The 25,047-nt window shown below is 43.3% G+C and overlaps 1 protein-coding gene across 1 annotated transcript in view; it reads right to left on the bottom strand.

Annotated features, from left to right (window-relative positions):
- The window catches only part of otog (otogelin), a 332,167-nt gene that overhangs the window by 299,133 nt on the left and 7,987 nt on the right, over positions 1-25,047 (bottom strand). Inside the window, exons 4-10 of the mRNA XM_086008512.1 lie at positions 22,622-22,827; positions 16,355-16,681; positions 15,724-15,854; positions 12,755-12,861; positions 12,367-12,476; positions 11,370-11,495; positions 10,565-10,673 (exon numbers count right to left, since the gene is read on the bottom strand). Coding sequence (XP_085864638.1) covers positions 10,565-10,673; positions 11,370-11,495; positions 12,367-12,476; positions 12,755-12,861; positions 15,724-15,854; positions 16,355-16,681; positions 22,622-22,827 — 1,116 coding nt within the window. The remainder of the gene's footprint in view (positions 1-10,564; positions 10,674-11,369; positions 11,496-12,366; positions 12,477-12,754; positions 12,862-15,723; positions 15,855-16,354; positions 16,682-22,621; positions 22,828-25,047) is intronic.

Below are 25,047 nucleotides of genomic sequence, written 5' to 3' on the forward strand. Positions count from 1 at the left end.
GGTTTTACTTCATATTTATTTGCCTTCTTCCATCTGTGCTGTGCAAGGGTGTGGCTGCAGCTGTTGCTAAGCTACAGAGACGCTTGAAACTTGTGTTCATTGTTCTACAGTTGTTACTAAGCAACAGGGTTTGTTGCTTTATACGGAGCTGTCAGCTCTCCCTATCTTTTACTATAGCGTTCGGTTATCCGGAATTTTTGATGAACCGGCATCACGTCGGTCCCGTCCGTGCCGGATAAAAGAAAGTTTCCTGTAATTTGAAGCAGTTTTCCAGATTTACTTTTTTCCATTCAATTCACTATCTTGCATTGCTCTAGAAGATCACCTCTCAGAAACTTCGGTTGCGATTTTGTCAGCGGTGTTGGGATGGGTGCAGGACAGCTTGGTTCCGGCTTCCAGTCCCGCCCCCTGCTGCCTCCACGCCACAGATGTGATTTTCCCCTGATTGACCTTGTTAAGCCCGTCCCATTAACAGGAAGCGAGTCTGATGACGTCATTTGATGATGCGTCATCTGCCGGTTTCCTTAAAGGGACCATGCACAATCTTTTTTTCACAGTTGATTTCTCAGTGTTTGACAACATTGAGGTGCTGAAAACACTGATAATCACTGCACAAAGGTGAACTCTTGCACCCAGACTCTCCAATGACTCCCTCCATATGCTGGAATAGATGGCAGAAGCGATCTGTCACTGGTGAGAGAGGTTCTCCCAATGAGGTGGCACTGCACATATAGTTGGATTTAAAAACTTGTAAGCTAAAGAAATCTGAAAATGTTTTAAAAATGCAGCACCCAACATTTTCTTTGCTCTGAAACTCACCAGGTACAACATTGGATCCTTCACACCACTTCTGCAGCTGTCACCTTTTCACAAACATTACACCAGACTCACAATATGCCACACTTACCTGGCATGGTGTCTGGATGTTGGGAAACCCAACCAGAAGCAGGAAAACCCCAAAATAAGCTGAACACTACTGACAAGTACCTGTTAATAAGCAGGTAATTGCCTTTAATCCATTCCCACCACTAGGTGTCGGGTCCATTCGCAAATTGGGAACCCGACACTTGGGAAAGCTGTTTGGAGGCAGATTGACGGCGGGTTCGGGACCCGCCGTCAATCAATAGCACCTTAACCTCTGACCTGCCTCGTTGAGCACCGGCAAAATCACAGCCTTCATTTCAAGCCTGAAAAGTCCAAATTTCTCCAGTCTTTCCTCATAATTCAGAGTTCTAATAATAGGGATAGGCCTCGTGTCTTTTCTCTGCACTGCCTCCAATGATTCAGGGCTGGATTTTACCAACCTCGGTGGGTCCGTGGCGGGCGACGTCGGTGGCGGTTCCAGGTCTCGCTGCTGGCTCCATCCCGCTGTCCAAAATGATTTTCCCTTGATTGGGCTTGTTAAGCCCGCCCAGCGCATTTGCCGGCCAATTGAAGGAAGCGGGTCTGAGGATGTCATTTGATGTTGTATCATCAGCTGGTTTCCTTAAAGGGACCATGCGCAAATTTATTTTGACATTTGTGCTGTCAGTGTTCTACCGCATTGAGGTGCTGCAAACATGGACAAGCACTGCACAGAGGTTCTCTTCCCTTCCAATGGGCAGAAGAGACTTCCCCAGGGGATCAACGCGGCCTGGTTGCACATTGCACAGGAGGGTACAAGCAGGAATGTTATCAGGAGGGCCAGGCTGCAGTGGCGCAAACCTTTCAATGATCTCAGTAGATCATGAAACGTTACTGCAAAGCCACAACCAACCTCATCCTGCTGTGCCACTCATCACATCCCCATCACTCTGCCTTCCCTACAGTACTCCTGCACATCCTTACTCACATTAACTTACTTTGCACCTTCACCCATCCCTCTCTATCTACATTATCACTTCCCTATCTCACTAGCCACCCCTTACACTCACCCTCATCCTAGTGCAATCATACCAACTAACAACACACAAAGGTAGGCACTTGGGTGTTTTATGCAATGTTTGTATAAAGTTTCTGTTAATGTGGTGCCAAATATTGACACCTTTATTTTCAACACATTGGGCTAGAAATTCAGTGGGCTTTGCGCCCAGTTACCGCCCAAATAGGGTTTCTGCGCCAGTGTAAGAGGGTGCGCTGATATTCAGCGCTGCGGTAATGGCGGCGGTAGCCGGTAGCGCTGCGCCGACACCGATGATGTCATCGGTGTGCGCAGTGCCCCGGTTCCACCCCGCTTCCAGCCCAAACCCCATATTTAGTTGCGGCCGCCTCTTCTGCAGTGGCCACAAACAGCAATTGAAAAACGGGGCCGTACTGCTGCGCTACTGGGGCGCTTTAAGGTGGAGGTGCGGCCGGCCGCTTTTTCGGCGGCCGCCTGCCCGCACCTCCTTCCCCGGCCTCCTCCACCACCCCCCCCCGCGGCATTGCCGGCTGCTTTCCGCGAGCCTGGCACTTCTCCGTGGTGCCGGGCTCATTTGCCGGCACAATCCAGCGGCGATCTCCTCGTTGCAGGCACCTCCACCTTAAGAGAAGGAGGAGGCCTGCAGTACCGCAGCCTGCCGCACCGCATCGGGTGGCGCAGCGGCACTTAGAGCGCTGATATTCAGTTTCAGCGCCCCAAGCGGTGGCGGGCACACCCTGGAATAGCGCCCGGTTCCGACTTGGGGCGCGAAAAGTGAATATCGGACGGTCGCACATGGCTCCGCGCCCAGCGCTAACTTTTGGCCGTTAGCCAGCTGGCGGGGCCATAGTGAATTTCTAGGCCTTTGTGTTCTTGGACAGATTGTGTGCACTTTGGAAGTGGCTTAGTGAGTTGCAGTGAATGGTGAGACATAAGGGTATCCCCCCCCCCACCCCAGACATAAGGGTATCCCCGCAATGGTGATGAGTGTGAAAGGAATGGCTTGTGTTAGAAACTAGGGGTGCCTAAAAATGTATATGGCTACACAAATAATGGGCCGGAAATTCGGGTCCCCACGGGTGAGTACGCGCTGGGTACTCACGCGTAGGGCCAATGAAAGTGCCGGTTTCGTGCAAGGCCTGCTTTTAACAAGGTAAGTGGTGAATTAAGTAAAATTAACACATTTTTATTATTTTTAAATACTTTAAAGAAAGGTAATCTTATTTTTAGCCCCGTTAAAAACTGTAATTAATTTTTTCAAAAGTTTAAATTATTGTTTAAAATAGTTATTTTATGTAATTTATAGTTATTTTAAAAATGTGATTTAAAAAAAAAAAATTATTTGAAATTTTAATTAGGTTTTGGGGCCGATTTCTATTCATAGATTTGACGGGCCTTCCTGTCAAATCTATGAATAGAGATTCCCTGCTCCGATTGGCTCTCCATGGCCCACGTGATCCCAGGGGACGCTTCGAACTAACTGCGCCCCTGGGATACGCAAGCACTGCGCGCCGGCAGCTGGAGCAGGCCCAGGATCGGAATCCCACGCAGGCCCACAGCTCAACGGCCGGCGCGCTAGGTAAGTGCAGGTCGGAGGCTTGCACCCGCGGGAAGCCCCCGACCCGAATTTCTGGCCCAATGTGTTTAAATGATAAGTTTCATCTTCCTGGAAAGCTTCCACGTGGGGGTCCATAGGACGGCCCTGCCAGGCTAGTTATCTGTTGTTTGTAAGTTAGGGTTTTGACTTTGTTAATGTATCTTTAATTTGGCCAGTGAAGGCCCAACCTATATTTCTTCTAAAATAACCATATTATAATCTCCACAGACAGAATTTTGTGAAGATAATTAAAAGTTAATTAGGAAAAGACATAGAATGAAAGGAATTTGAGGAGGCTAAGGTATCCATCTTAGAATGGGCCATTTGCTAGATGAAGGTGAGATAGCGACTGGCTATCGTGCGACAGCTCTGGCTGGGGCCATGATTAAGAGGAACAGGGCCGGGCCTTGTACTTGCTGGGTCAAGGAGGATAGAGTCAAGAGAGATAAGTCACAAATTCCAAAGGAAGAACCTTCAGAAAGATTAAACAATAAAACAAATTGGATGAAGTAATGAGACCCCTTTTTGGGGAGGGCTTTCATCCAAGAACCAAGACAAAGGACTTGAGGTGTCATTGGATGATGAGTTTTTAGAGGAATCTCTATAGGTTAAATGGTCTTGCCACCCCTAAAAAGAGAATAAAAGTGACACCCCGAGTGCTTGACCACACAGACGGTGGAGGGGAGAGCCGAGTAGAAGTTGCAAAGAGAAGTTGGGCTGGTCAAACGCTCTTTTGAGCGTGATCCCATGCTCACCATCAAAGGCCCTACAGAGAGAGAGAGAGAGAGAGAAAGGTCGGAAGCCAGAGAACTGTTCATGCATGCCAGCTGTCTGTCCGATTGGGTCCAGTACCAGCTGCTTGTCATGGTCGTATGTTTTTGCTGTATTACTAGTGTGTTATATTCCGTCCTAAATTCCGATTAAACACAATATACCCACCATATTGGTTTGCACTCGATCCTGTTTACCAGAGATACGCGAATCTCTACATTTGGGCATTGTAGGGATGCTTTGTGGTGTTAGTGTGGGGTGGTGCTAACCTGGTGCATCATGTGGCAGCCAGGGTGTACAGCGTCAAGTGAAGTAAATCTGGTCAGGGTGAGGCTATCCCTGGCCTCCCCGGCAGCAATGTGGTCGGGTGCTGATGCCCTGTGTCCTGTGCAGCATCAGTTGATTGCGGAGAAGGTTGGTGTTGTTGTTGATGCTGCTAGTGTACCTGGTGCTGCTGGTGTTGGGACTGATCGTGGTCAGATTCCAAGGACCAAGTTGAGATAGTTTCAAGGGCACTGATGCTGATGGAATAGATGGCAGGTGCAGTAGATATGACAGAAGCGATTGGTCAATGGTGGGAGAGGTTATGAAGTCAGACTGGATGGAAACTTGTGTAAAGACTTGCAGCATTCTGAATCTGTAGTGGAAATGCAGTTTAGAGAAGCTAGTATACTAGGGAAGATATCTAGTTCAGATGGGAGCTTTGACTTAACATTGAAGCTGTCAACTCATCAACTGAAAGAATGGCAAGTGACCTCCTGCCTCAGCTTCACTGACGAGCTCTAGGCACAACGGGAAATCGATGGGCGACTTGTCAAAATAAAAAAGCTGGGAAAAAAGCACTGTTATGTGGTTGTAAACAAGCCACTAATGATTTTAATTGCCTCCCCCGCCGCCACGGGTCGGGTCTGCTCAGCGCTGGCAGACCCGACATTTGGGAAAGGCGCGTGTCAGCGGGGACCCGACCCGGTCAAAAAAAAAATTCCCACCCGACCCACCACCAATCGCGCCCGCTGGCCCCCTGGAAAATTCCCCCTCAGTGTCTCCCCTGGTGTCTCAGTGACGTAAATTGGACACAGTACTAAGGTGTGGTCTGGCCAGTGCATTGTATACTTTGTTCGGGACTTCCTCTGACTTATATTCTACTGTTTTGGCTATATAGTTGAACATACTATTGGTTTTGTTGACTGTTGCTCTGCATTGGTTGGATATGTTGATTGCCAAGTGTATGAAGATGCTTAGGTCTTTTGTAACTTCATCCTTTGCTATTTTAATACATCCATGCCTTTCATTTGTCCTCCATTTTTCATTCCTATGTGCAGTACCATACACTTATCTATAGTTGTTTCTGAGAAGGTTGTGTATACCTACTGCTTAAGTTACAAAGCCCATGTAACTCTTTATTTTCTCATGTCCATTCAAGAGTCATTCTTGGGTGTCAATTTTTTAGGGATTGAGTCATCTTTTCTGAAGCTGTTGGTCAGCTTTTGATAGTTTTCTAGGTTGGTGTGTGTGTTGCTTGTTGCTGCAAAGGAATTTGCAGCAAACAAAGTGTTGACAATAGGAATTCCTTTGAGAGTTCCTATTACGTTCCATGATGTAGATGAGAAAAATGGGTTATGAAGGGTCAGCAAATACAGGTATGATAAATACTGGGGGTGTTATGTCTGCACCTGTCATTATTCTAGGGCCTACATTTACAGACCCAGACACAATGTACAAATGAAGACTCAATGGCAACTTAAACCATCCTACAATCAATTGTAATGTTAGCATGGCACTTCCTTCCAACAGATACTGTCTGCACTAAGCTAACAAAGTGCATTCAAAAAACTGTCAATCACAAAATCCTTTTTCAACAGCTCCCCACCTCAGAGGACTGCCCTTCTATGGGTTTACTCCTACCTATATGAATATAACCAAAGCATCTACAGCAATAGCTATCTTCCCATTTCCACACTGTCACCTCTTCCTCATTGACATGCTTCATATATCCACGATGGTACCATACTCTACCTCTCTGTCACTTCCCTCGACCCCCTCCAAATGATACTGTACTCTCAGACTGCTTGTCTGACATCCAGCCTTGGATAAGTTTTAACTTCCTTCATGGAGAAAGAGAGTGCCAAAAGTCATGTACCATGTTGGAACCAATGACATAGATATGGATAGGTTGGCAGTCTTGCAGAGGAAACTTAAGGATTGAAAAATAAGACCTCAAGGGTGGTACTCTCCCGACTGTTTTCTGTTGGACTGCTTAAGAGGAAGATTAGGAAGGTTTTATAAATAGGGGCGTAGAATAAGAGAGTAAAGAAATAATGATAAATTTGTACAAAATATTGGTTCTGCCATAATTAGAGTACAAAATGCAGCTTTCGCTGCCCCATTGTAGGATGGACATTAAAGCCACAGGGAGTGTCGAGGATTGATTCACCAGGATGATGCATGGATGGGAAACTATAGTTATGAGCATAGACTTGAAATATTGGGACTATTTCCATTGAGGCTGAGGAGATTTAATAGTGAATTTTAAAATTACGTAGGATTTTAATAGAGTAAATAGAAAAGACTATTTCTTCTGGTTAGCGAATCAGCGACGAGGGGTCATCAATTTAAAATGTTCACTTAAACAGTGACGAGGGAAGTTAGAAGAAATGTCTTTACGCAGAAGGTGGTTGGAACATGGAATGCTTTGCCACAGGGAATGATTGAAGTGGAGACCATTATATATTTTAAGAGCAAATTAAATAAATATTTGAAGCAAATGAAGATACAAAGCTATGAGAAAAGAGCAAGGCCGCGGGATCAGTTTTGGATTGTTCTAGCCAACAAATACACGATGGGCCTTCTGTGCTGTAAACGTCTATTGTTTCCAAGTTTGTGCAGGGATACTGCTAGATTTAAAAATCACATAATTTGCTGGTAAACGTTCCACTGCTTGACCAGCTATGACCATTCTATTCATTAGGACATTGACTTGCAGTGTTATCTGAAGCAGAGTGGGAAGAATTCCAACAGGTCAACCCTTCCAAGTCCTATTCAGGAGTTGAGCTGGTTGGTCATTTCTCAATAGTGCTCTTGAGTACTTACTGACTTACCTGGCTCAGATATTGGATTATTGTGTCTGCCACAGTGAGTTTACTCGTTTTAATCTTCTATTGTTTAGTGTATTATCTTTGAGCTGCCTAAATCCCAATGAGTTTGGCCATTAGAAAACTGACAAGTGTGTATTTGAGCCCTTGCTAGCTGGACAGCAATTTACAAGTATTCCTCATGAGTAGCATGGCGAATAGTACAACTCAACATGAACTATGTAAAATGTGTAATTGTATTGCCACCATCTTCTTAATCACAGCATGAGCACGCCATATCCCAGTTGAAGGTGTTGCAACACATTCACCAAACACTGGATATATAAATAGTCTTGTACTTGGCCTCCATATAACATCTTCCAGCATCTGTCATTTTATGTTTCATAATTTTCTTATCTACTATACAATGGACATTCACTTTTAGCATGCTGAAGGATCTATGCAAGACAACTAGTGACATAATACCAAATACTGTAGCATGCTTTGTATATCAAAGTCAAATATTGGCTGCGATTTCGCCATCGGTAGCGGGAGAGGTTGTTGGCGGGTCCCGCTCCCGCTGCTCTGTGAAAAGGATTTTTCCCTGATTGGGCTTGTTAAGCTTGCCCTGCGAGGCTTACAGCCAATTAAAAGGAAGAGGGTCTGATGACGTCATTTGATGACATGTCATCAGTCGGTTTCCTTAAAGGGACCATGTTCACAATCATTTTGACAGTTGTGCTGTCAGTGTTCTGCAGCATTGAGGTGCTGTAAACACTGACAAGCACGGCATAGAGGTGCACGGCTGCACCCAGACTCTCCCATGATTCCCTCCATATGCTGATGGAGAGAGTCACAGCACGCAGGGAGGTTCTCTTCCCTTCCAAGGGCTGAAGAGACCTCCCCAGGACACCAGCACAGCCTGTACAGCACATTATACAGGAGGGCACAAGCAGGGATGTTGTCAGGAGTCCCTGGCTGCAGTGGCGCAAACCTTTCACTGATCTCAGTAGATCACAAAATGTTACTGCAAATCCACACCCAACCTCATCCTGCTGTGCTACTCATCACATCCCTATCACTCTGCCTCCCCTACAGTACTCCTGCACATCCTTACTCACACCAACTTACCTTGCACCTCCACCCATCCCTCTATCTACATTATCACTTCCCCACCTCACTAGCCACCCCTCACACTCACCCTCATCCTAGTGCAATCATACCAACTAACAACATACAAGGGTAGGCACTTGGGTGTTTCATGCAATGTTCATGTAAATTTTCTGATAATGTGTTGTCAAACATTGAAATCTATATTTTTAACACTTTACCTTATTGGACAGATCTGTGATCACTTTTGGAAGTGTCTTAGTGAGTTCCAGTGAATGTTGAGACAAAATTCCACCCCCCCCCCTCCCCAATTGTGATGCGTGTAAATTGGGAATTGCAGGGATGCTTTAAGGTGCTGGTGTGAGGTGGTGTCAACCTGGCACATCATGTGGCAGCCAGGGTGTACAGCGTCAAGTGAAGTAAATCTGGCCATGGTGAGGCCATCGCTGGCGTCCCAGGCAGCAATGTGGTCGGGTGCTGATGCCCTGTGTCCTGTGCAGCATCAGGTGATTGCGGAGAAGGCTGGTGTTGTTGTTGGTGATGCTGGGGTGCCTGGTGATGTTGGTGCTGGGACTGATCATGGAGTCATTCAGAGGACCAAGATGAGATTTTTTTCAAGGGCACTGATGTTGCTGGAATAGATGGCAGCTGAAGTTGAGATGATAGAAGCGATCTGTCAATGGTGAGAGCTTGCTCCAAGGAGGTGACAGTGAATAGAGAGTTTACTCCAAACACTTCCTGGCGTAAGAAAACTACTAGGCACTTAGTCTGAGTATTAAACAAGGCTTTAATCAACTGTTTTTCAACATGGAGATCTAGTTGTGTCCTTCACTAGTTCCTGTTAAAGAATGTCCTGAGCAAGCTGGGACAATGCCTGAGTATTTATACTCTCCCTGGACAGTGCCACCAGCAGGCCACCCAGTATCATTTCATAAGTCATTTCCACATGAATGACAAAATTCATGTCACTGCCAAACTGCATACAGCTCAAAAGTGTCTTCCAAGTCCTGAAGGCTCAAGCTTCTGAGATTGGAAAGTGAACAGCTGTGTAATGGTAGCTTTCATATCACTTTTGCAGCTGTCACCTATTCACAGCAACGGGAGACATAGAGAACCCGACCTACTTACCTGACGTGATCTCCGAACGACATGAACCTCATTAAAAAATAGGTAAAATAGAAATAGGCTGGCAAAATAGTAGTTAACAAGCGTTTAACAAGCATTTAACTATCTTAAATGCCTCCCCCGCTGTTTGGTGTCAGGTCTGTTCTGAAATCGCAGACCCGACACCTTTGGAAACTTACATGGAGGCGGGTTCCGAACCCGCTGTCAATTATTTTGATTTTGACAGCAGACCCACCTCCAAACCCAACTCTGAGTGCTGGCAAAATTCAGCCCATTGTGAACCAAACTTTTCCATCATTAACTGTTTAATCCAGGTCCTCAGGCGAGAGGCTATGGCAAAAGGTTGATTCCCCCTCCAGGGTGCTAAGGAACAGGTTGATGGAGGCTGGAGCTCTCTCTCCTGGCAAGTATTTTCCCACAAATCCACCTCACAATTTGATCCTGGATTTAGCATATGGGCCAAAGAAGGAGAATCGATCATCATGAACCTAAATGGTCCAAAATAATAGAATACTGGGACTCTCCTGTTATATGTAATAAGAGTACTTTTCTGACCTCGCTCTCTTGGCAGGGAGCCTTACATGCGGGGAAGGCATATCGGAAATCCGAGCACACCCTTCACTCCATTTTCCAACCACTTAAATTAATGGTTGAAAAATAGTGCTCAGCATACATCTGAATTTCTGATTTGCTTTCCCAGCAGGTGCAACTCCCTGCTGGGAGAGTTAAGTCAGAAAATTACCCCAAATATATCTATCTAACATACTCATATCACTAGTTTATGTTCAGTATCTCATTTTTCTCCAATTTATCTTTGGTTTTGCAATTGAAGGCCCAGCTCTTTTTAAAACTCCCCCTACCAAGTACATTTAACAAAGATATATAAAAGCTTGAAATTACATTTATGACATCATATAATACGTGGAATGTAATATAGGATTATATAGTGCTTTAAAGTAAAATAAATTCTACTGAAAATGGAAATGACTCCTTCAGTAATAAGTCACTAACCAGTGGCTGCATTTCTCCTGAATTACAGAGCCTGGTGTGTAGGGAATACCTTGAAACACACAAGGACATTCTGCGGGTATCAGGCATGTTCCATTTTCATGAATTAAACCTGTGAGAAGCAATTACATCAATTTATAACTCATTTTTAAAAGCAAATAATAGGTGTCAGAAAATTCTATAAGTCATTGTATTAGAAGTCATGGTTAAGCCTCAGATTGTAAGCAGGTATAGGAACTGACTATCTCATGGATAGTCAGCTGGTGAAACTGGAACAAAGTAATATTTCAGTAATAATATTCAGCATCAGGAAGAGTTTTATTGCTCTAACATTAACTCTAAACTACACAAGTAAATACTAAAAGCACTTTTTCCAATTAAAAATAAAATGTAAACACTCCTGTTCACCCTTTCATCTGATTCACTGCATCTTTTCCCGCTGTCTTTGTATTATTATTTTAACCATAATTTTACTTTTCTCTCAACTAATATAATCTATTCTCACCTTTCATTTTTTAAAACCATTTACATCCTGATTTCTCTTCCCTTCCTCCTTGATTCTCATTTGGAGGCGAGGGCAACATTTATTTTAAATTGCCATTTGATTGGCTAAAATCCGCATCCAAGGGTCAGTTTAAAGGCAATTAAATGATAAGGATGTAAAGATTGATGTACTCTCATTGTCGCCCAACCAGGTCAATTTTTGATATACCAAAACAGGAAAGGCCGACAATGGAAAAGCAATCAAATGAAGCTTAATTACCATGATCATTAATTTTAGCTTAAATGTTCCAAGTAATGAATTTACCTTCAGGGCAGTAGCATCCATCAAGGCAGTGAAAATCACTGTCAATGCACTCCTGCTCCAAGCCACATGATGCGGGACAACAATCAACACATTCACGATGTACAAATTCACCTTCACAAATTGTCACTGCGAGGAAAAAAAAACCACCAGAACACAACAGGTCAGCAACTAAGACAATTTGAGATTTTCATTTTTGAATAATTAATTATCATATTATACTAAAAAGTGCTAGGTTTGTGAATTCTTATGTTTATCAAGTAGAAGGACTTCAGCTCTGAGGAATTAAACATTTTTCTACTTTTGTCACCCAATATCAACACCAAATATTTCTAGCTCCAGTACAGCATGGGCTAGATGTAGAATAAAATTCCCTCTACTCTTCTGCCAACAATGTGCCTTCATCTCAATCTAAATAGAGCCCCTCTACTTAGGTCTACATGAATCATACATTTCCCACACCAACTACCCTAATGGCCTATCTGAATGAGATCTTGTGAGAGCCTGCAATACTGCCAGCAACTTTCATAAAGCCAGTACATAAAAAAGTGAGCACACTCTCAGATGTTAACTATGATTTATGAGATACAGAAGAATAATTAGAGCCTTGCAGCAATTGTGTTGCCTACACAAATTTCTTTCTACCAATTGTTCCATTTTCAACACAAATTTTATAATTTAACTTGTTCCCCTTTACAAATGCAATGTGTTTACTCTGCTTTACAACATTTTGTTCTCTATGGGCATTGTTATACCACAGGTATCAGTCTCAGACTAATACCTATATAGTACAAAGTGGGGTCACAGATCCAAGGAACAGTGCCAGCTCCTAAATTGTTCACTTCTAGGGTTGATGAAGGTAGTCTCACAATTCTTGCCTAGATGTGTTTAGGGTTACTATACTCATTTTAATTGCATAATTTGTGATTCAAAATCACTTTGCATCAATGCAGACTGTGTAGTAGAGCTGGTCTATATGTCTGTTGTCATTGTATCATACCACACTGGTTGAATAGCTGTCTCCATTCATGTAGTGGTCGATTCGCTTGTGCACAAGCCCTTGCATACTCGGTCAGCACTCCACACAATGTTGCATTATCAGGTCCATACCTGATAGAATGAGGGAAATTAACAACATAGAACAGTAATTGCAGAGTGAGATTCGTCTTGCCTTCTTTATTTAATCAAAAGTCTTGCATCTGGCCCCCGAGCCCTGGCAATCCAGCCAATGAATTTGGATCTTCAGAATGATACAAATTATTCTTTAACACTTCCATAATCTTTTACCATAACAAAATATTTATAGGTTATATATTGTAATTAACTATTTATAATATATATTTATTTATTATATGTATTAAGATTTATAGTTTTTTAAACATACTCACATGCAGAGGTCATTCACACAGCTGGCCATATACGGATAAGGTTGCACATAGTAATGGCAGAGGATAAATGGATACCCAAGGAGCACTGTACACATGTTTCTTATTTTCTGGAGGTTATCATAAAAATATTAGTACTCTCATAATAGTCTAGGTGTAAATTAAATATACATCGCATTGCATAATGGAAATGGAAACCAGCATTACATTTACAATAGCATATTACAAACTTAAATGGAAACTGTTACTAGTCAGATTAATTTTACAGAAGCAGAAACATAACAAGATTAACAGTTACACAATACATAAGCTGTTCCCAAATAACTTTTCACTGAATCTAATTAAAACATTACACTGATGACGACTGTGTGGAGCCCCTTTCAGCCACCTCATGTGAAATAGGCAATGCAAAGTTGGGAAATAAGGTCCGCCAGTGTTACTAATCCATTAGTTTCCTACATTACAACAGCGACTACACTTCCAAAGTACTTCATTGGCTATAAAGCACTTTGCGACGTCAGGAGATCGTGAAAGGCGCTATATAAATACAAGTCTTTCTTTTTATTATACTTCTGTCCTTTAATTAAAAGTTGAAGCAGGTTCATTTCACAATTGTATGGAATTTTCAAGAGACAGGCAATTAAGATATTAATAATTTCTAACACTTAAGTAGATAAGGTGTATCACAGAATCACAGAAACCCCACAGTGCAGATAGAGGCCATTTCGGCCCATCGAGCCTGCACCGACACATATCCCACCCGATCCCCGTAACCCCTGCACCAACACATATCCCACTCTATCCCTGTAACCCCACATATTTAATCCCCCTAACACTAAGGGTCAATTTATCAAAGCCAATCAACCTAACCCGCACATCTTTGGACTGTGGGAGAAAACCAGAGCACCCGGAGAAAACCCACGCAAACACGGGGAGAATGTGCAAACTCCACACAGACAGTCACCCGAGGCCGGATTCGAACCCGGGTCTCTGGCGCTGTGAGGCAACAGTGCTAACCACTATGCCACCGTGCTAACCACTATGCCGCCGTGTAAATGGAGTATTCTTGACCAACTCGTGGTTCATTTTTTTTAACACTTGACAGCCGTAGAAACCATTCTTAATGGGGGTAATTGCACAATCCAATTTGATTAGTTGGAATTCAATGACTACTGAGGCTCTGGCAAAACCAATAAGTAATTCACTGACGCAGAGGTAATGTAACTCTTTAAAGTTATGTACTTGGAAAGGACTAATTTGCAGGTTTATGGGAAAAAGCTAGGGTGTGGGACTAAATTGGACAGCTCTTTCGAAGAGCTGGCACAGGAACGATGAATAACCTCCTTCTGTGCTTTAAGATTCTATGATTCTATAACGACAGAGCGAATCTGAAGCCAATCTTTCATCATCTTCTCCTTCTCTTCCATGCCTGGCGGACCGGCTAGATGCAATGGGGGGGGTGGGGGGGAAGGGGGGGCGGGGAGGTTGCCACTCTGCTCTTATCGGACACGAGTACCCTGCTAGATGCCAACCCAGTATTCATAGACTGGAACTCTCATCTCCACTCACCAGGGCTATCTGGAATGGGGCTTGAACCAAAAACCATCTGACTAAGAGGCAGGAACGCTACCAATGAGCCAAGGCTCACTCCCAAAGCAAATTTTAAATTCACATTTGTAGTGTCCGTGTGTTGATAAAGACACTGAAGACAGGAGTTGGTTCATAGGTATTTACTAAGCAAAGTCTGGGGGGGGGTTCTAACGGATATACACAATATACAGGCTTATATAGCCCAAGTGGCAATTACCGGCATTGCAGCACACCTGGGGCTCTTGAAGGCACATACACTACAACATTAATCTGTCTATCTAAAGTTATATAAAAAATTAAAATTTCCTCATTTGAAATGATGAAACTTTGCTTCCATCACAAAGCCAATCTTGAATACTTAGAAACTTGGTTGGACAATAATCATGACAATGATACAGTTATAAAGAAGATGGAGATTCCAGAAACAGGGCTTTATTTTCTAATAATCCTCTAATTTCTATCTGGAAAAATCTGTCCTGAGAAAAGCCTGCATTTTTGGGGTTATTCTCTCTTCTGCTGCTCCAGTAATATCAGCTATGGAAGTTAGAAGCAATTTAGAGTTGCCCTACTAAAAAAGATGACTAAAATTAAAATATATCCATAATGTTCAGTTTATTGAAAATAGTATAACTGAATAGATTATATTATTGACATCCTTTTCCATGTTATAATATTAATGTATTAGAGTGTGATAACATTTTATATAAAACTTAATCTGACCACGCCTGTGCTGTTTATTCATGTAGATCCATCTCATCGATTCATTATTTATGTATTATTGACCACATATTTATTAGGGACCAATTCATGCATTCCTATTTCTCACCTCAACTTTCCTGCTCTGTAACCAACCTCTCCACTGCTGACCTCATCTTCACTATGTATAGCCAGCCTCTGTTCCTGATCTTGGGCTATGTGCACCTGCTGTTGTCTCCTCTTCTCTTACCAGCTTATCCATTTCCAACCATTACTTTTCCTCTGTCGACCTCGACCTCTCTGCTCCTAATGCGTTTTTTATAAAATAGTTCCACCTGCTTCCCCCACAGTTGATCCCATCAGACTGTAAGCATGGCCTTATCTTTGGCCCACAAGCAACAGTGCAGGACATATACTAATTCTGAAAATTGTTATCTGATTACACAGTTACAGGTTCTGGAAGATAAAATTGTTGCTCAGCAGAAAGAGACCAGTATATTACTGGAATCTATTATAGCTTAAAGAACACACATTGACGCAATTTATTTGTCGTATTCTTATTCTGCTGATCTCTGCAAAGACTAAAACATTGAACCTATTTTTATATTTCAATGAACAACATCCAGACAGTTTAATATCTTGCAAATAACCCTGTTGGTTAAAAATTAAATTGATTCATAACTAACTTCATTTACGCTTGGGCTTTGTCCAGAACATGGTGCTGGGTAGTTGACGGGAGTAACATGACAAGGTTTCTTATCTGGGATGTCTTCTGTCCAGCTGTTGCCAAAAATAGCTATTTCTTCTGTTAACACACCTAAAAAAAATAATAATTAGATAAAAATAATAGTTTCCACTTGAACTGAAAATCAAGAGGAAAAGTAGCAGGCCACAATTAGTGCCCACTCACTGAAAAGTGGGCTGACCCCACTAGGGTTTCTACAGTCAGTCAAATTTGCAGAAGGACAGCAAGATGCTGGTGCCAGGAACACCAGCCATTGGGAGCTCACCATTGTGGGAGTGGAAGCTTACATGCTACTGCAAGGCACTAGATTAGTGTTAAAGGTTCATGTGTCATGCACTGGCATCAATGGGAAGCATGACAGTAAGAACATTAGACACATTCACACACTGGGAAATAAAGTTATGGGTGCACTGAAATTTTTGTGGATGCAGACATTGTTCTGGACAAGATTGGGAAGTGACTTAGATGAGGGGACATGAAAGTTCAGGGGCATAAAGAAATGTCTGTGGATGATGGCATCTTTGTGATGGGAAGGGGGAATATGTAATCAGGACTGATCAGATGTCACGTACCAGATGTGATGGCCAAGCAAAGGGCTCCCATATCAGATTGGCACAAATCCTCTGCATCCTCTTTAGGCTGCTCATGCTTCACTGGCTGATATTCCTGCTGTCCTTGGCTGCCTTCTTCCTCCAGAGCCTCCACGATGAGGCCTCTTTGTAATGGAAAGTTGTGCAGCATGCGGCACACAACCATGATCTTGAGGCTCGAGCTGAACCATATTACACAGTACCTCTGCACTGACCCAGGCATCTGAAGTGCATCCTCAAAATTCCAATTGTATGCTCTATGATGGCCAGTGACAGAATGAATCTTGTTATAGGCGCTTAGTTGGTATTCTGGGAAAATGCACAGGTGTCAGCAGCCATGGCTATAGATGGTAGCTATGATCTCCCAGAAGCCACGCAGAGACCTGCCTTTCTGGGCTGCCTCAAATTGAAGGAGATTTGCAGTACACCCCTGAGTGGTAATCCATATTTGTATTTGTCTGTTGCATGCTCTGTAGCTTTGCCATCATGAGGGGCCAGCCCTTACCACCACCTGGCTAGCAAGAAATGCAGGAGGAGGAGGAGCGTCGACTACCAGTGCCCCTAGCTGCCACAGCTCTTAGCAAGCAGCTTATTCAAAAGTGCTTCACATGAACCATCCCTCCTATCCCCAATACAACAACAGTTCCGCAATCCTTATCACTATTGTCCTACTACCACCATCCCATCGTCATCCTTCAGTCCATCCTTATGGGTCTTGCCCTCACTTCACTACAAATAGTACCACCACCATCAAATCTATATCAGAAAACTATTTATACAATAACTCAATTCTAGCTGTGCCAAATATTTAAAAGTAATAATTAAGAATCACTCTTGTGAAACACATTAATGCTTGTCTTGTGTGCTTGTTTACCTATCCTAGTGCTCTTATGAGGTGTATTCCTAGTGGCTAAGGCTTGGGAGGTGGAAGGCTGCTGATTTTCCTTTGAGGTCACTTCAGATTTTTGTGGTGGGCAACCTTGAATAGCTCTGGGCATTGAGGGCCTGGTTACAGACTGCAGAATCTTAGCATGGGCTGGGGCAGTCTGGCCCAGCTGGCTGTGTGGCACTAATAAAGTCACTAGTGGAGTGGGTGGCAGGATAGCAGGCATGCTGTCATCCTGAGAGAGGAGTGCCTCTCCCATGGAGCCAATGCCATTCTCTAGCGCCTGCACGAGTCCAGAGTGCAGGAGTGATGAGACACTCTGGAAGCCCCTGTTGACATTGCCCCATGGCAGCCATTTGAGCTTCCGTGGCAGCAGTGTGAGGTGCCATGGGAGCTGTCAGAGCTGTCACCAGAGGCTCCGTCATGATAGTGCCACTATCCTGTTCATGGAGCTGACCAGTCTCCTTTTTGGACAGAATGCTCTCCATGCTCTCCACAAAGCCCTGACACAAGTTGGAGCTGGACTTGTTCATGCTCTGGCCAATTGCATGCAAGCTTGTTGGCAGACTACAGAGTGCACCTAGCATTTTCTGGTGTATGCTCATAAGCATTCTATGGTAGGCTGTTCACTCAAGCTCAGCATCCAAGTCTGCTGTAGCAGAGCATGTATGCAATCTTGCCATCTAGTGAGATGGCACCTATGTTCCCCAATCCCACTGCCGTATCTACTGCACACTTGCGCCCGGTGATCCACCACATGAAAACTGCTCCTCGATCCTATCTTCTAAAGTACATGTTGTGCCTATATATGAGCTGGGGTCAGATCGAATAATGTTGCATCTTCAGGAATGCTGGCCTCTTCTTGCTTTAGTGACACAGGGTCTTCCACATTTTCTACATATGACATGAAATAGAGGGACAATGGTTAGCTTCTGGTGTGAAGGAGGAGCTGGTAAAAGCATCTGCAGTTTGCCATGCAGTGTGTAGTGTGAGTTAGAAGGAAGAAGGGAAAAAGAGAATAAGGTGCGAAGAAACTCTGCTTGGCATCTCCTCCAGTGCTGCCAATCGCCATGGCCATGACTCTTGCCCTTCCTGTGAAGGCCAGCACATTTTCCTCTAGAGGGGTAATTGTCTAGAAGCGGGTCCTGCCTCCTCCAGTGGTGGTCTCTGGTCTCAGATTGTGGGCAACCTTCACCTGCAAGGAAGAGATTGTCAGTGAGACCCCCATGAGATGTTGAGAAAGTGGTTGAATAGCTCATCTGCAGTGTGACAGATGTGACGTATGTGAACGTGAGGTTGGAATAGTGGTCAGAGTATGCAGTGCATAGTGCATGAGTATGAGGAGAAGGAGATGTAGAGACGTATGATACAGATTGTAGGAGAGTAAAGGGAAGCAGGGGAGGGGCCTACTGTGAGTAGTATTGCTGGAGGTGGTGGAGTTATGAGCAGAGAGTAAAAAAGCAGTATTTTTACCTTGGCAACTCTGGTGATGTCATTAAACTTATTTCAGCATTGCATCCATGTCCTTGGAACTAAGCTCCTGGCATTGGTCTCTTCAGCCACATCTTCGCATTGGCGGCACAGGTATTGCCTGGAGGACTTTCTGCTTCCTGGAGGGGAAGAGGATCGCCCTCCTGTTGTCCACTGCCTGTATCAGATCCTCCAAGGCGGTGTCACATAATCTGTGTGCCCTGTTAGTGCTTCTTCCAGCAATTTCTTTCTTCAGAAATTTTTCTTGTCTGCACCAGAGAGCACTCTTCCCTTTAAGAGGTGCTGGTTGCCTTTAAGTGGTATCAGTCAAGCCCAATTTCCATCCCCTCTCCCAAACAGGAATGCAGCTAATGAATGTAGCTGGCTGCATACCTGCCACATTATAATGAGATCCCAGCACCAATTTCACGTGCTGGCATCAAGCACACAGGCACATGACTCACAAACTCTGCCCCCTGCACATCCGTTTTAAGGCCTCTGACTATGGAGATGTATGGACTGGACTATGGTGCCACCTCAAGCCAGGACTAGACAGACTAGAAATAACAACAAAAAATGCTGGAAAAACTCAGCAGGTCAGGCAACATCCGTGGAGAGAAATTTGAGTTGACGTTTCGGGTTGGACCCTTCTTCAAAACTGGAAAGAAAAGAAACTAGATCGGAGGCAGGGCTGCAATCGGACAAAAGAATAAAAGAAACAAAAGAAGTAAAAGAGATTAGAAGCTAGACGAGATAGTAATAGGCTGGGACTAGGTGTAAAGTGTACTGGCAGGGCAAAAGATAGCTGCCAGGTGTGAGAGAGAAACAAAAGGAAAAGGGGGGGGGGAAAGGAGTGGAACAATTACAAGAGAAAATGAAATGGGGGCCGAGCTTATGATCTGAAATTGTTGAACTCGATATTGAGTCCGGAAGGCTGCAGACTGCCTAATCGGAAGATGAGGTGCTGTTCCTCGAGTTTACGTTGAGCTTCTGTGGAACAATACAAGAGGCCAAGGACGGTGAGGTCCGAGTGGGAATGGAGCGGTGAATTAAAATGACAAGCGACCGGAAGCTCGGGGTCACCCTTACGGACTGAACGGAGGTGTTCCGCAAAGCGGTCACCCAATCTGCGTTTGGTCTCCCCAATGTAGAGGAGACCGCATCGTGAGCAGCGAATACAGTATACTAGATTGCGAGAAGTACAAGTAAATCGCTGTTTCACCTGGAAGGGGTGTTTGGGGCCCTGGACAGTGGGAAGCGGGGAGGTATAGGGGCAGGTGTTACATCTCCTCCGCTTGTAACACCTGCCCCTATACCTCCCCGCTTCCCACTGTCCAGGGCCCCAAACACCCCTTCCAGGTGAAACAGCGGTTTACTTGTACTTCTCGCAATCTAGTATACTGTATTCGCTGCTCACGATGCGGTCTCCTCTACATTGGGGAGACCAAACGCAGATTGGGTGACCGCTTTGCGGAACACCTCCGTTCAGTCCGTAAGGGTGACCCCGAGCTTCCGGTCGCCTGCCATTTTAATTCACCGCTCCATTCCCACTCGGACCTCACCGTCCTTGGCCTCTTGTATTGTTCCACGGAAGCTCAACGTAAACTCGAGGAACAGCACCTCATCTTCCGATTAGGCAGTCTGCAGCCTTCCGGACTCAATATCGAGTTCAACAATTTCAGATCATAAGCTCGGCCCCCATTTCATTTTCTCTTGTAATTGTTCCACTCCTTTCCCCCCCCCCCTTTTCCTTTTGTTTCTCTCTCACACCTGGCAGCTATCTTTTGCCCTGCCAGTACACTTTACACCTAATCCCAGCCTATTACTATCTCGTCTAGCTTCTAATCTCTTTTACTTCTTTTGTTTCTTTTATTCTTTTGTCCGATCGCAGCCCTGCCTCCGATCTAGTTTCTTTTCTTTCCAGTTTTGAAGAAGGGTCCAACCCGAAACGTCAACTCAAATTTCTCTCCACGGATGTTGCCTGACCTGCTGAGTTTTTCCAGCATTTTCTGTTGTTATTTCAGATTTCCAACATCTGCAGTATTTTGCTATCGTACTAGACAGACTAGATGCAGGAAGGATGTTCCCGATGGTCGGAGAGTCCAGAACCAGGGGTCACAGTCTAAGGATAAGGGGTAAGCCATTTAGGACAGAGATGAGGAGGAATTTCTTCACCCAGAGAGTGGTGAACCTGTGGAATTCTTTACCACAGAAGGCAGTAGAGGCCAATTCATTAAATATATTCAAGAAGGAGTTGGATATATTTCTTAAGGCTAAAGGGATCAAGGGATATGGGGAGAAAGCAGGGACAGGGTACTGAATTTGGATGATCAGCCATGATCGCATTGAATGGCGGAGCAGGCTCGAGGGGCCGAATGGCCTACTCCTGCTCCTATCTTCTATGTTTCTATGTTTAGGGGGATAGTGTTGTTGAAGATGGAGGAGCCAGTTTGGATCAAAAAAGGATAGATCTGAGTATTAATAAATTGGTGAAAAGCTAAGAAGTTCCAAAGAGATTTAGGGGTCCATGCACACAGACCACTAAAATGTAGTAGTCAGGTACAAAAAATAATCAAAAAGGCTAATAGAATGTAAACCTTTATAACTAGAAGGTTCGAATATAAAAGGAGAAGAAGTTTTGCTACAGCTATACAAAGCCTTGGTTTGTCCAGTGTACAGTTCTCGGTACTGCATCTTAGAAAGGCCTTCGAAGCAGTGGAGCATTACCAAGGCTCCAAGGGTTATATTATGAGAAGAGATTACATAACCTAGGCTTGTATTTCCTGGAATATAAAAGGTTAAGGGGTGATTTGATTGAGGTTTTTAGGATTTTGAAAGGAATTGATAGGTTAGATAAAGAGAAACTTTTTCCACTGGTGGAGGAGTCTAGGACAAGGGGAAATATAATTAAAATCTGAGCCAGGCCATTCAGGAAAGTAGTTAGGAAACACTTCTTCATGGAAATGGTGGTAGAAATGTGAAACACCCTCCCACAAAAAGCAGTAGCACAATTAATAATTTAAAATCAGATCAATAGATTTTTGATAGACAAGGGTATAAAAGGATATGGAGCCAAAGCAGATGGATGGAGTTAAGATACAGATCAGTCATGATCTCATTGAATGGCAGAACAGGTTCGAGGAGCTGAATGGCCAAATCCTGCTCCTATGTTCCATTAACTTTATGCAAAGAAAATAAAGCTTACAAAATTAAATTAATACAAAAACTAAATACAATGAAGCAATAACATAAAATCATTTAAGTCATAAAGTAAGTCTACCACTTTAATAAAGCAGAAAATAGTCCCAGGGAGTTATGAACAAAAATCCAATGGAAGAAAAAATTAATTAAAGAAATGAAACATGAAAAATGTACTCAGACCCCCAGATATTGCACCTCAATGGTGTACTTTTTAAAAGCTAAACACATCAGGTTGCATTTTGTTCAGTTTGTCCTGAGGAAAAAACTGCTTCTGTGCTATACATTGCCATGACATAATTAAAACTATGTGCTAAGCCTCTTGCTCTGTGAATGAGGGTGGTGGAGAAAAAGTATAAAGAGGCAACTACATGATCAGGCGCTTCCAATGGTAAGCTGCAGTAGAAAGGTGCCCAGGCCAGAGAAAGGGCGATGGTAAATTAGCCCACTGCTCCACATTTTTTTTAAAACTAAGACCTTTTTGTACATCCAGTGAAAATGACTTTAGCATTTGTGTGATGCCAATGAAGGAGATTTAAATTAGAGTACAAAAAAATCATGCCTTGTGCACTTTGAGATAGAAGGTATCAGTACCCATGCTGAGACACCTAACATTTGTCCAAGGTTATATTTTACACAGCTAAATCAGATTACCATATTAGTGCTTTCCTGATTTAACATTTTCTATTACTTACCATAGCTAGTGTACAAGTCATCATGCATATTTCCATTGAAGTTGCCACATAGTCCACATGTTTTCCCAACATACTCTACGTTCATCTTTATGTAAACTCCTGAACTACCATCCCACGCCAGAGAAAATCCATGGTGATGTCTAACCAGTATATATCCGGCTATTTGTTCAAATTTTAGGTTTCCAATAATGTAAGGCAGCTGAACACTGGGGAACAGAAGTAGGAAAATTCAAATTTACATTTTTTTTTAAAGATATGCACCCCAGTGCTTTTTATATAAAAAAATGTAGTGTTGTCATGGCAGCATCACATTTACTTAATAGGACATATATTACTTTGTATACAATTCAGGAAATACAGGAAACTTTGGTTAATCCGGAGGTTGTATGTCCCGAATACTCGATCTAACAGCAAAAATCAGGAGCCGTTTTCTATAAGTTTTTTTAGTTCTTGTTCTTTTTTTTTCCCAGTCAGGCACTGCAAGGTCTGTAGCTATAGCAACAGCTTCAGCTAGAGATGCTTGCAGCTGCAGCCGACTCTTTAGAAGCTGTTGCTAAGCAACAGTGTTTGTTGTCAGATACGGAGATGAAAACCTCCGTATGCTTCAACATTAACTTTGTATGTCCGGCAGTTTTGATAGATCGGCAACACGCCGGTCCCGTCAGTGCCGGATATCACAAAGTTTCCTGTATAGTGGTGCTCATAGACATCCTGCATAATTGTAACAATAGCTATGACTGAAGGCATGAAGTAGTTAGGACACAAGTTCACACTCAAAATTTCCAATGTGGTGAGGCTTAGATTTCATCCTAGCCATCCAATTGAGGGGGTAAGTAGAGGCAAAGCAGTTCCCACAGGGATGGAAGGAAAATTGAAGGCCATCTTAACCCTAGGGTATTTTCCCATACTTACTTCAGGGCAGCATTGTCAGACACCTAGGAGATCTTGGACTTGGTTTGGGAATGATAGTCAGGCATCAGGGAGGATCCAAAAAATAAACTTTTTATTGGAATGATAGCATTGTCATTTCAAAGACAATTGAGAAGCATAGATGAAGCATGAAAGCCCATTAGCCTATAATGCAGGTCAAAACAATGAAAGAGAAGAGGAGATAAACTTGAAAGCAGTAGTTAGGTAATTCAAGTTTGGGATATAAACCAAAAAACATACTCGAGCCGATTCCGTGATGATGTGCTGAATGCACCAATAAACTTCCAGATCACGCCTCACTAATTCAGCATGTAGGACTGAGCAACTGATTCATGAGATGTTGAATTGTGGAAGAAAATTTTTCTAACATTTTGAAAATGTCATCAGCCCTATTACATTTCTTAATTTTAGTCTGTCATGTGTAAATTGAACCCATGCTGAAATCAACAACCTTTTCAGCGTTGCTTGAGATTTTCTGCTCTGACCTTTAACAGTTTCATATGTAAAAGGTATGATTGATAGGTTAAAGCTTTTGTTTTGTTTTCACACAGGTGTATTGTATTAGAACTTGCTCCTCGTGCTTCCTCTGGTATTTTTTTATTTGATGATTCAGTTTGCAGATACTTTTTCCCATGGCAACCTTGCTGCCTCATTTGCACCAACCACAATATTCAGCATTAGAATTTCAATGGGCACTCTAATGGCAAGTGATGAATTTGGAGGTGAACAGGTGTTCATCCAGATGGAACAAAGGCAAGTGCACCTCAAACTTCTAGTCTTGTCTTAGCAGTTGAGTCTTCATATCTAGATATGCCTACTTGGGGAAGACTGAAGAGACCTGTTTATGTTTTATGAGGAAGATTGTCACGGCATTATGCTAAGCTCCAGACAAGATCTACCACAGTAACAGCCCTGCATGTGGGTATGAAGATTACCACAGCATTAAAGTTTTACATTACCAGATTCTTTGAAGCCACCATTGATGATATTTGCCACATCAATTCAGTCTTCAGTTAACTGATGCAGAAAACAATTGACAGAAGCCTTATTTGTAAAGGGAAAAGTTTTTTTTAAACCACATTCCCCATGCAAAGAAGAAAACAGCATGCGAAGCAACATAATGTTTACAACTGTGCTGTGATTTTATAACTTATAGCAAGCAAGGACCTAACCTGTCACAAGTAATCCAAGTTTATAAAGACAAACACAACAGTGCTAGTGCCTTAAGGTGACAAATGCTTGTGAAATGGCACAGTTCCCTGCTGATCTCTGCTGGCTGGTATGTCATTTTGGGACACTTGCAGGAAATTGAGCACACAGTGACAATGCATTGATTGGCCTGTGTGGTACTGAAGGAGGAGCTGGCTTCATGCCTAGAAGACCCTGAAAATCGGTGATGTGACTGCCTGGATTGACACTTTTATTCAGTCAGTCAATCAGATTTACTTCCTGCACTTCTTCGTGGGAGAAGGACTGACAGCAACTTCCCCCCACCC

Source organism: Somniosus microcephalus, chromosome 15, assembly GCF_052327205.1.
Source record: "Somniosus microcephalus isolate GS21.2 chromosome 15, FLI_Smic_1.0, whole genome shotgun sequence".
Lineage (NCBI taxonomy): Eukaryota > Metazoa > Chordata > Chondrichthyes > Squaliformes > Somniosidae > Somniosus > Somniosus microcephalus.